Source organism: Rhea americana, unplaced genomic scaffold (genome assembly GCF_003343005.1).
Source record: "Rhea americana isolate MKP2758 unplaced genomic scaffold, rheAme1 scaffold_137, whole genome shotgun sequence".
NCBI classification, from domain to species: domain Eukaryota; kingdom Metazoa; phylum Chordata; class Aves; order Rheiformes; family Rheidae; genus Rhea; species Rhea americana.
Window position 1 is genome coordinate 864,704 of NW_028185450.1, and position 12,619 is coordinate 877,322.

Below are 12,619 nucleotides of genomic sequence, written 5' to 3' on the forward strand. Positions count from 1 at the left end.
ATGACTGCATTACCTGAGCTCCTCTAGGATGTCTTAGCATTAGTTACATTTCATGCAACTTTTCTTCCTCATCTTTATTTTACTTTTTCCTGTGTAAAACTGATAAATGGCAATGCGATTACAGAATCAAGTAGTAAATCTTTACTGCTGTTAAATACAGGGCAGTATGAAGTTGATAGTCTTGCTTGACTGTAATATCAGGCTTGAAAAAAACCCTAGAAGAGTAGTTTCCTTCACTGTTTTCTTCTAGTGAGTGAGGTTGCTTTAGTAATTGCATTTAATAGCTGTGTATGTGTTCTTTATGAARCATTGGTATTCATAATGTTTGTTTATGCATCTCCAAGAATACCAGAGATGGCTTCTTCACTACTTTTTTTTTCCCTCCCTCTCTCCACTGTCCTGAAACTCTGGGTCAGATTGTGGATATATTGGGCAGAACCTGAAATCTCAGCTAACARTTTTCAACTATTCTCCTTACAAGTTCCTTGTCCTAGCTTTGAAAAACAAGAAACTTCTCCAAATTCCTCCAATACTACTTTAAAAAATAAAGTGAATCCCAGGTTTAAAAGTTATACAAGATGAGAAGGATTCAGCCCGTGGAAGCCTAATACCGTAGATCAGTAATACAATATTTAAATCAATATGCTTTTTGGCAGGATGCCAATGCAAAGAGGAGCATAGGAGTAATGTGATCTCTTAACTCTGATGAAATGAGCAGCTGCGTTCAAACCTGTTTCAAATGAGCTTGTCTGAGTTCCTTAAAGAAGGAAAACATGGTTATAAACATTAATTTCTAGTGGCAATAGAGGAAGATAAGAAAGAYTGCAGGCAAACTGGGAAGAAAAACCTAACAGTCTAGCTAGTTGGGTTTGGTGCCAGTGAAGAGTTTATCCTGAAGTTGTCTTCATATTTACTCCAGTCTTAAAAAGTCTTATACATTGCTGAATATCGTGGGAGCAATTGGTTGRTTCCTTGATTCTTACATTTGTGCATGTGTACCACTGGTTCTTCTAAACTGCCAGCCACTTTAGCTAAGAGGCTCTATCTAAATCACAATAYAGCTCTTGGTTGTAGAAAATTTACAGTGAGGGCTGAAATCAGTATGAAGTAACATCCTCTGAGTTGTTTTTATGCTAGCATAGACTGGCCATATCAGGGTCTACTTACTGCGTTTTTCGTAATCTTAAATTCAGTATGTCCAGCTTCAAGCGTTGTCTTGTCAAGGAGAACTTCTAAGTTGTGGCGTTATGATGAAATGATTCTCCCTTCTGAGGAATACAGGCTTGCATAGCTGAAATCCCTTCTCCATCTTCCCCTGTCTAAAAGAGAATAAGAGCAAGGACAGAGTAGTGGAGTTCCTGAAGTATCCAACTTACAGGCAGACTTTTTGTGTTTTGTTCACCASCAACTTGTTGGCTGACCTTGTAGGCTTGCTTGGGCCTCTCTGGGGTTGAGGTGTCACTATGACCTGAGGAAGAGAGAAGGATGGAGAAGTTGCCCACTTTCCTACTCATCTCCATACAGGCCAGGATGCCAGGAGTTTTATTAAGTATGAAATAAATGTTTTCTCCTCATACAACTTGCCACTAAAGCTGTGAGGCAATAAAACAGCTTTCTCACAAGTCACTACAGAAGGTTCTTAGAAGACAAGAGTGGAAAAAATTTTGCTTATAATGGCATTAATTATTGCTTTTTTAGCAACAGTCCTTTTGGTGCTGGTTGTGTGCTGATACGCCCTTTTTATTGCTAAAAGGGAGCAATTTTGMATCTAAGTAAGACATTGTAGTTGCAGTACTGAATTTTTCTGGCTTTTTAGATTTTTTTTTTTCTCCTGCCTCCTGCATATTCTGTTGTTGTGGTTGGCCTCAGTCTTGGCAATTTAATCATGAAAATCTGTTAATGGTGGAATAATTTACAAAGAGGTCCATGCCTCTGTAAAAAGAAAGATATAGTGCAGTGTTCAGTTATTGCTAAAGTTGTTGAGACACAGGAGCAAGACTTTCCAAAGGATAGCAAGAAGCTAGCACTGCATGTCTTCCTCACACAAAGATGCCTGTTTTGAGTAGTCTTTAGTTGAACATTGTACCATTAGAATCAAACCTAACCATTAATAAATTAAATAAATAGCATTTTTGGCTTCCTGGTAGAGAATCTGATATTTCCTGGCTTCCCACATATGTTCTTCAAGCCAAGTTTTAGTTCTTTGAAAAGTTACTGCCTGGCCTGTCTTCAAGGAAYACTTCTGGTGTCCCGTCTTAAATACTGAGAACTGACCATGTACACCATGTCCTTACTTTACTATACATATGCATCTTTTATACAAATTTATTTTTTGACTGGTTGTAATATGAAAAGAAGCTGAGAATAGGAAGTTTGTTGGTTAACAGAGCTGCCCACGGTCAGCTGAATAGCTGATCGCAACAGAAAGTGCCAGTGTCTGAAGTTTGCAAGATGAAAACTGAAAAAGAGTTATCCAGGTGGTCAAAGGTGATGGTGTTGCATACCATGCCACAGAACTAAATGTGTTTTAATACAGCCTATAATCCGTGCCTTTAGCCAAGAGAAATTGAAGAGAAACTACCATTTTCCAAGGCAAACTCTTCCACTGGTGAATTGAATTAAAAAAATTCTAAAAATAAATTATCTCTGAATTTRCATTTTTCTTCTTCACAGCCAATGGCTCTTACTGTGCTTTTGACTGGTGCAGAACAGATTTCCCTGTGATTAAACTAAARAAGTAAGTTCTTGAGTTCTATAGTAGGGCAGGCTTTACAGTTTTATTTTTATTTTTTTTTTCCCTGAACCAGTGGCCGTGGCATTTTCCTAGCACTGTTCAAAGGCCTAATGAGTAAGAGGTGAAAGTGTAAGATTATGTATCATAGCAGAAAGTTAGATGTTTCCAGGAATGCAGCTAATGCTGAGTGCTTTTTAGGTGTTATATGCTAAAATAAACAAATGGGATTCACACCTGCTGATTTCCTGAGCAGCTAACATATCGCCGCTGGTTCATCCCTCTCTCTCTCTCTCTCTGTGAGATCCTAAAGTAGATTGGTCTGTGAAACTGGAATTTGTAGTCAAAAACTGCATCCTAAGCTTAGAAATTGAAGTCTTTTWTTTTCTTTTCTTTTTTTCCTGAAAACTAGAGAAAACAGTGAAGCAGTCACTCAGCATAGATGGGTGCTGCTATTACCTCCTTTCCTGTCTTTCAGACAACACCTCTGTGTTCTGTGTTGGAGGATTTCTCCAAAAATGATGGGCTTAAATTTGAAGGTCAAATCTATTGCTCCCAATTCCTAGAGGAGTGCCCTAACCACAAAACTATAGGCTATTCCTGGGGTTACACTGCCTGTCCTGTGCTGGAGCTGGATTGCTTTCAAGAATGCATGAGTTATAGGGCCAGAAGGTCAGTATGTAAGAGGGAGCCTGACTTGGTAGATATTTCATGTTACACAGTAATTGGATATAAACAARAAATAAAGCTAAGGGCAGATACAGCAGTCCTAGGTCTTCCTCCTCTAGCTGAGGACCCTGCCCTCTCTGGATTACAGAGCTGGATCTTGGCCTGCCTGCTTCCTTGGCCGTAGGTTTTTTACAGCCTTGGGTACCCAATAGCCCAGCTCCAGCATGACGAGTTTGATAAGTTTATGAACTCATACTTGATGCTGATTTCCTTATCTCAAAGAGATAAAAACCAAGCATGTGAAATAYAAATGCAGCTAAGCCTTATTTGTTGTCTAGCGTAAGGTTAAGTTATTTCCTGCACGAGCCCACRCGCTGAAAGAAGGGGTGGAGGGGAACTCGTAGCAGCTGGCAACAACTCTTGGAGAAGCTGAAAACTTGCACAGGAGCTTTCATTGGCTCTGCCACAGGGAGCCCCTTATGCAGTGGGAATGATGGGCAGAGGCTAGCTCCCTGGCGTCTGTGCAAGTTTGAGAGGTTTTTGTTTCTTGGGGCAGTTCTCAGTTGCTTGGTCTCAGCCAAATGCTGGCTGATTCTGTACTAAGTAGGACAGAACTGGCCTGTTCTTGCCAGAAGCCAGATTCTTCTCAAATACATTTTGTGTTTGTTCTCATGCTCTGTTTACAGACAGACAGCATTCACCATGTTGCCTTGCAGTCAGGCTGAGTTTATCCAAATGATCTGCGAGAATAGTGAAGTTTCTTTTCTCTTTGTATGTCATTACCTAAAATACATGTTGTCCACGGCATGTTGCTGGCACCCGGTGGCCTTGTTTGCACCCTTACGTCTTGAATAGGGGGGGTTGTGTGTCAGGGTTTAGAAGGGGTGATTTGCAGGCCAGTAAGGGGCAACCCTGTAATTAGAAATTTCCTGATAGGATGCACAACATTTGACCTGCTGGTTTAAAATAGAACAGTATATTCTCTGTAAACATTTTATGGTCCACCTTTGATAGGGATGTATGGTAGAAATAGGTGGTGCATTCCTATCTGATTCTAGAAGTACTTGCGAGCATGTACTGCAGTATTTGATTTGTGACATTACAATAGTGGTTTTGATTAATAATACTTTATTAATTATAAGCATAGACTTACTGAATAAATCCYATTCATTCTATCAAATGGCTCTCCATGCCTAGGTAAAATTATTTCGGTAATTATAAAGCTACTGTAGTATTTGTCTACGTTACAGACTTTGTGTTGTTAGCTCTGCCAGTTTCATTGAAGTCCGGGGTACGAGCTCTGCTTGACCCCGTCTTTGACATGGAACAAGGCAAAGTTGAGCTTTCAGCTGCGCATTTTGTGGTGAGAAAGGGTGGATGTGATAAGACAGGATCTTCCCCCAAAAAGAGAAAGGGGTGGAAGAAAGAATATCCTTTCTGATGTGACTCTGGACCTGGATGCTTCTCTTTCCTATCAGAGAAATGAAACCAGAGAGGTGATGTCTCTGCTGAAAAGAACTGAACTCCCCCRCAAAAGACACCAGAGTTGTCACTGTTACTTTACATGCTTGGGTTTAAAGAGGAAAGTAGAAGAGTATGCGTGAGGAGTGCTGGTGCCAGTCATCCAGGGGGGAGCTCTCCTCTCGCTGTTTCTAGAAGATACAGATTTGTAACTCCTGATTTTTTTTTTCTTCCCTTTCTGTATAAAACACGCAAGCACTGGGGATCAATTGTTTTATCTACTACTGAAATGCAGCCATCAGTGCAGAATAACATGAGAGCAATTTGAGAGGAAGCGTGGAACACTATAGTCAACTGAAACTAATTACCTGATTAGATTTTGGCCAGTCTGTGTGGGTTGACATCCAGTGGTCTTGGCGATAATACCTGCGAACAAAGCCAAGTCTAGTCTTGCTTCAGTTAAAGACTTTGGACAAAACCTCTGGACTTGAGCACTGAATGTTAAGCACTGTGAAAATAGGCCACTGATTTAAAGTACTCATGGCTACAATGCTTGTAGGTGGGCACCTGGGTTATCTGCACTTACATGGGTTTTAGAAACACTATTTCAATCTAAAGGTGATTCTGTTTCAATGAATTTTAACTCTGCATCAGATCTACTCACAGCTTTAGCATTTCTTTCAGCACGTGCAACTTCTCCTCTTAGAAATTTAGCCCAAGCCTGACCTTCAGATCTTGTAGACTTAGATATTAACCTAAAGCGTTGTTATCTATCATCTCACCTAGTGTGCTACAGTACTCCTATCTCTATAGCTCCACAGGAGTTAAATACAGGATAGGTTAGCTTTGTTAGGTGAGAAGTATTTGTTACTGCCATTGCAGTCCTCTCTTACACCATCTCCATTTTTGATCTGTTCACGTCTTTGTTTGGAAAATGTTTGGCATTTTTCAGTGCCAAATATGCAATGGCATGTGTTCATTATTTTGCCTTGTTAGGAGTACCTATGCAACATTTCAAGTGTCTATAGCGTTAGGGTATCTATACTCATAAGTCTGATGGTGTTTTTTTATCTTGGCATCACTCTAAAAAAGCCAGTACTTGAAGGGAACATTTGAAGCTTTCCTGTGGAGAGAGGGATGGTTCCTTTGTGRTGTTACTAAAGCACAGTCCACCAAGTGAGCAGAGCACATTTACAAAGACTTGAATGTCCTTAGCTCTGGCCTGGAAGCTTTTGGGTGCATTTTCTTCCAATGTTGTTGAAGTACTGCTCTCTCCCTTCCCAGGAAGAACAAAATAAACTGWCAGATGAGCTGTGATGGTTCAGTGGTGACCATTGTAAGAGAAATTTAGAACTTCTACTCTAATCTCCTGGCAGTCCATTCTCACGCATTACTAAACTGAATTGGGCAAGTGTTGATGAAAATCCAGCAGGTGGTAAGAGATGCTCCACAGAAAAAGAAATTCTAATAGACAACCRTAGGAAAAAATATTTTTGCTAACTGGCCGACTGTTTCATCTTAGCAATTGAAGCATGTTCTAACCTATTCCTAAACAAGAAATCCACATCTAAAATAAATATTGAATTCTCTCCTGTTTAAAARCACTCTTAAACTGTTTGCCTAAGAGGCCGTGTAGTAATGAAGTCCTCGAAGTTGTGTTTAAGCATTTCTTCTTACTGCAAGAATAAATCTGTCAGACTTTCAGCCTCCCACAAAGACAACGAATGCAAAGCTGTAAGTGTCATAAACCCCAAGAAACTTCAGAAGCAGTTTAAAGTAATAAAAATACACTTTTGGACACCTCTTGCTACTTACGTGTGGAACTAGACTAGATACGAATTCCAAGGCCGAGCAGGGAAATGAGAATTCACCTTATGTAACCTGCTATTCTCTTCCCTTCTCTCTAGCGTTCCACAAATCAGTTGTCACGGTGTTGGCAGGAGTCTTCTGAGCCTTAGTTAGCCAGGAGTTTGCCCAGCTGTTTGGCCCAGGATTTCACAAAAAAGGAGGAAATCTTTCTGGCTGAAGCTTCTGTAAAATAACTGGTGCAGAGATCAAAGCAGCAGCTTCCCTATCGGGGGGGGGGGGGGGGGGGGAGGGGGGGGGGGAAGGGTGGGGGGGGGGGGGGGGGGGGGGGGGGGGGGGGAAGAGAGAGTAGTTGGAAAGTTTGGGGAGGGGGTGAGGTGAGGTGACTTTCGATGGGGCCTGGTCTCTTTCTGATAAATACTCACCCTAGAAAATAGTTATTCTCCCAGGAAAAGTAGTGGGATTACACAGGCAGCAAGATGTCCGTTGTTCTAAAAGAATCTGTAAAACTAAACTCCAGTGCAATTTTGTGGTTTGAACGTGTGTTTCTTCTTCTTACAGCTACTTGTTTTGCCGTTGCAGGATGATTTGGAAATTCGCCTTGTCCGTTTTTCTGATGGCAGCGCTGGCTAGAGTAACAGACACCAGGAAGAACCGTCCCGCGGGAGCAATTCCATCCCCTTACAAAGACAGCAGCAGCAACAACTCGGAGAGGAGGCAGCACCTCAACAAGGAGGTGCTGGCCTCTAGCCAGGAGGCCCTTGTGGTCACGGAAAGGAAGTACCTTAAGAGTGACTGGTGCAAAACGCAGCCCCTGCGGCAGACTGTTAGTGAGGAGGGCTGCGTAAGCCGCACTATCATCAACCGCTTTTGCTATGGGCAGTGCAACTCCTTCTACATACCGCGGCACGTGAAGAAGGAGGAGGAATCCTTCCAGTCCTGTGCCTTTTGCAAGCCGCATAAGGTCACCTCGTCGACTGTGCAGCTGGAGTGCCCTGAGCTGGACCCCCCTTTCCGACTCAAGAAAATCCAGAAGGTGAAGCAGTGCCGCTGCATGTCTGTGAATCTCAACAACTCAGGCAAACTGTGAGAGCAGGCGGGTACCTACTGCATGGCGTTGCCCCCCTCAGATTTACTGCTGCCTCTCTTCTCCCACCGAGCAGACTCACTGTCTATTGTGTTGGTTTGTTGCTTCTTTTTTTTTCTGTGTTCTTTTTTTCCTTCTTTCAGGAGGCATCTCTCCAGCAAGGAAAGGCTCCTTGTCACTTGCCTACTGGAATAAAGCTTTTTAATGGGCTGTGTTAGGCACTTTGCCATAAAGTTTCATTGCATTTCCAGTGTCAGCTGAYGGTTGAATCTTCCAGAGTGCAGCACGTTCCCAGAAGTTGGGATTGATCATCTAAGTGACCAGTTGGCTGAATCCAGTATTAAATGTTTCCACTGTGTGGAGTAAAGCCCTCTGCCCTACACTCCAGTCCCCTCCACAAGAAGAGAAGGCCTTGCTAGTGTTTCAGTCCAGGCTTGCTGTTCTCACGACCAAGCGCTGGATGTGCTGCCCGGAGCTGGGCGACGCAGACACAGAAGAGACAGAGTATTACACCGAAAGAAAGTGAGACTCTCTTGATGAGGCTCTTCTTGCATAGACAGCTTTGATGATTGATTGTGCAATGACAAACTCTTCTGGGCTGGTTGTCTGAACCACAGATAAGAACCGAAGGGGAGGGCGGGAAGTGTTAGGTCAGCCACCAGGATCACATCCGCAGACTGAAGATGGATTCTAACACTGTTGTGGTTAGAATATATCAAACACATGGTCTCTGCAGTAGTGTTTATTTTGTAACCTAGCTATAGTAAACAGCTGTTTAAAGTATTATAGACCTAGCCATGTATATTTTCCTTGTGGCAGAATATGCCAGAGATTAAAATGTGTTGAGTAAGAGACATGGTTGCTAGATCAGTAGCCTGGCTTAAAATGGACATGTTTTTAACTAGGCTTTCCAGTAGGTTTTTTTGTGTTAGGTATGTGTGTGTTTCTTACTCCAAAAAAGGATGGCATCCATTTATTACCTTGTATTTATACCTGCTCGGATTGGTGGAAGTGGGATGGTAGTAGGAGAGGAGCTGAAAACACTTAAGGAAACAATGTTTCACTTAAGGTATTAAAGCACTGTAGCACAAAAAACAAAATTTGGTCTTTGTTGGACTGAATACAAAAGCTGCCTTATGCACCAGTGTGTCAGGTGTTGGGAGCGGCGGCTCTCCCATGCAGTGGTTGGAAACCAGGTAACTTGTTAGTATTAAAGGGCAAAACCACCAGTAAGTGCTCTTGGAATGGGTCACAGCTATAGGAGCAGGGAGAAACTAAGCTGTAATTACGCAGTACTGGTGGTCTGCTGAAATTTTGAGTTCTGACTTATCGGTGTTGTTAAAGTTCATTTAAAATTATACCGTGTTGTTACTTTCTTAGCAGAGTTTAGCTTGTCTGTATATCTCATTTGTTCCAGTTCTGATCTGTATTAATACCAGCTGCATTAAAGGCCTACATCTAAAAACAAACCAGCTCCTTCTCCCAGACCGAAGCCCATGCATGGTAAGTTGTCTGAAACACACCAGTTATTAAAAATGGCAAGCTGACTCCCTGACGCATGGCATACAGTTCTGCATTTAGTGAAACCAGCTTGCTGTAGGAGCCCTTCCCTGCCAGCCTCCTTAGGYACCGTCACTCCAAGGGGTTAATGCGTTTAGTGCTCTCGCCAGCCAGGAGTGCAGTGCCACAGGTCTCTGTTATGTGAGACAGGCTGCTCTAAGAGGCTTTCCAGACTGAGCTCCAGTGGAGCTCACCAAGCGGTTTACGGGGATTGGCACGGGCAGGATGAGGTTGGTGAGGTATGTTAGCCCTCTGCATGAACCGCTATGCAATGTACTTTCTGTTGTGGTCTTTCACAGTCAAAAACGCAGAGGGAGACTCCTTGCGCTTTCGAAGCCACCACTGCGAGGCTGTCAGCATCATGCCAGCCACTGAATGGGCAATATTCAGTCTAGGCTTGAGACTGCTGGGGGGAGGGAGGGTAAAGAAGGCAGCAATAGTTATAATCTAGTATGACGCCAGGGATCGTGGTCTCCCTTTGCAAGAAAAGAACTGAAAGCCAGGCCCTACTAGCATTTTGGACTAGAGAGGGAGAAACACCTTAGTAACTTCAGTTAGGAAAAATGTGCAAGAATCTTTATCTTTAAGCTATGACCTGCCTGGGTTTCTCATCAGTTTGCAATATGAATATGCTGCAGCTTAAAGCTCCTTCTAGGAGCTGTGTTTATGTAAAAACTGAGTTGAGCTTGTAATGGTTAAAACTGTATTTAATTCTTGTTTTATAAATGAAAACAAAAATGAAGAAATGCTCTAAGTATAATGTAATTATTTTATAGGTCTACTATTAAATTATAGAATAAAGAATAAAGCTACTCTAGGGTTATATGGTATCCAGGTGTATGGGCTTTGCTTCGATACCCAGTATCCAACCAGTCTCAAATCAATCTTACTCTTCAGCTTTCTTCTGGCCCTACCAGACCTGGGTAAAGGATTGCTCACCCTAACTGCTTAGAAAAGCCTAGCTACCCTCCTCCCTCAAACCCCAGGGCATCTATAAGGGAAAAGAAGAAAGGAAACTGAGCTAGCCATAGAATTTGGAGTTGACTCTCCACATACAAATCTTGGCTTTTTTGGTTAACTGACAAGATGACAGTCAAAGCTCCACCACCAGCTAAACTGCTGGCATCACTTGCGGTAAGAGAAGTAGCTATTATCCTGACCTAAGTGGTTTTCCTTAAAATATAGTTAGATCATTATGTAATAGGCRTTGGCCTCCTCATGGAACAAATCTTTAGAAGATGTAGTTGAATTCAAACACTTACTATCACCTCTTGAATTCACTATATGTCTCTCAAACTGTAGCGTTTGTTGTTGATTTTTTTTTGTATGTTTGTTTTCAACCCTGAGTAAAGATAGTTAAAAAGTAATTTTGAAGGTAAACTTCAGTCAGGAAAGTGAGTTCCCTCACTGAGGTATGACACCTCATGCGACCAGAACAGATGCTTTTTATGAGTCTTAAAAGTGGCAGGAGCRTCTAGCCCACAACTACCAATGGAGGGCTGTGTCCTTAATGACACTATAAAAGACCTATGCAGGAAGCCCTTCCAGTAGCTGTTGGTTTTGAAAAATTAATGTTCTGCTGTGCATTAGCTAGAAGTGTTGTCAGGGGCCTCTACTYGGAGCTTGTGAATACCTTTGTCAGTTGGCCCCCAAAGAGACCCAGTAGCCATCTCCAACACCTCTCTCATTTCCCCTCTCTATTAGCCCCTCCCCTGCTTTGCAGGTAGCTTTATCATCCAGCGCTGCCTCGGACATTTAGCTATTAGTGTTGCAACCAAGACTGCAGCTTTGGCTTGCTCAGCTTCTTGCTGCCTGACCACCATCCGTACCAAAAACATGTGATGTAGTTCAATAAAATCCCCTTTTGTGGAAGCAATCCAAGAGCAAGGCAAGTCTCTAGGGAGATAAAATAGGTTTTACTCAGATAGATCCAGTGTTTATTAAACTAGCCTGCAGCACACTCCCTGATGTTGCAGGACAGGGAAAGGGAGGGAGCACAATAAGTATTAAGTTCTACCATGCCAGCATTGCCAGGACCCCACTTTGTGAAGGGTGGCAGATGAAGACAACCTCCCCCCCGCCAATTTTTAAGAGAATAAATTTGAACTGCCTCTGGGAATACAGGAGAGAACAGTGCTGACTGACCTAACATGCACACAGTTTTCAGAAAAACACCATGCTTTTGAGACAATGGACTTACTTACCTTTGGATGCCTTTACAACTAGGTTGAATGAATGTACAGCACAGGTGCAGATGAGTCTATAATAAACAAGAGAATGGCTTGGAGAACCTGTTCTGTAGCTTAAGTCTTGTATCATTGATGGGTAGTGGCGATGAACAGTATCAGGCATTGCTTTTTTGTCTTCTCCCTTTATTGATCAGTTCATACCATCTTCAGAAAAATTCACTTCTGTCAGGTTTTGCCTGTTCCATCTGTGGCAGCTTAAAATTGGTGCAGCTTAAGTAACTGATATATTGGACTTGGCATAAATGCAGCTCTGCTTCTTTATTTAGAATATGCAACAAAATAATTATAATCCTAAAACTAATGTTTTCTCTCAGTGAAGTTAATAACTGCTTCCAACTTTAAGCTGATGACTGAAAAAGAGAAGAAAGAATGACATCATATGGGACGATGATGTTACTAATTGCATTGCCACTGTTGGTTAATACTAAACTGATTTTTGGAAGTTCCTTGGGATGGTGGTAAGTGCTACAAAAGAGCCAACACTACTGTAGCATATGACATGTGACAATTAAAGTACCACTTCCCAAAGGTTTTAATTTGCAAAGCCAAACAACACAGATCTATAGCTCTTCATAAAAGCCAGACTTCCTAGAACTCTCATTCTCAGCAAGTCACACCTACCTGTCACATATGAAAGTCCTCATGTAGCTGCTACAATCTGTTTTAAGTAATAGTGAGCAWTGTGTGATGTTGATGGTCAACAAAGGCTCAAAATTTTGTTCACTATAGCTCTTGTAGGACTATAGCCTAACTAAAAGCATAGTATGCTTGATGTTTCAGTAAACTGGATGGAGAGGGGACCTCAATGGGTGTTCTACCCTTAAAACAAAAACAAACAAACCCCTTTCTCTTCCCCCCCCCTTACCACATTAATCCAGATTTCTATAAAAAGCAGAGTGTTAAAAAAAAAAAAAAAAAAAAAAAAAAGGAGCAGTCTTGGAACTTGCACTGGGATTCCACTCTGGGAGTGGACCCCACTGGTTAGCTTCTGTGCTGCAAATAATGGGCTGCTTTGCTTCGTGCAGAACTTAGAAAACAGGCTGTAGAACAGCTATG

General features: G+C 42.1%; 1 protein-coding gene across 4 annotated transcripts in view; it reads left to right on the forward strand.

Annotated features, from left to right (window-relative positions):
- GREM2 (gremlin 2, DAN family BMP antagonist) overlaps positions 1–12,390 on the forward strand; it is a 40,220-nt gene extending 27,830 nt beyond the window's left edge. For 3 of the 4 annotated variants that reach the window (XM_085298271.1, XM_085298269.1, XM_085298268.1), the window contains exon 4: positions 7,250–12,389. In XM_085298271.1, the coding sequence (XP_085154397.1) occupies positions 7,251–7,757 (507 nt within the window). In that variant the 5' untranslated portion in view covers position 7,250 and the 3' untranslated portion in view covers positions 7,758–12,389. Of the gene's footprint in view, positions 1–7,228 lie in introns of all 4 variants that reach the window. The other variant, XM_085298272.1, reaches the window with a different exon arrangement.
- Positions 12,391–12,619: the final 229 nt, after the last annotated feature.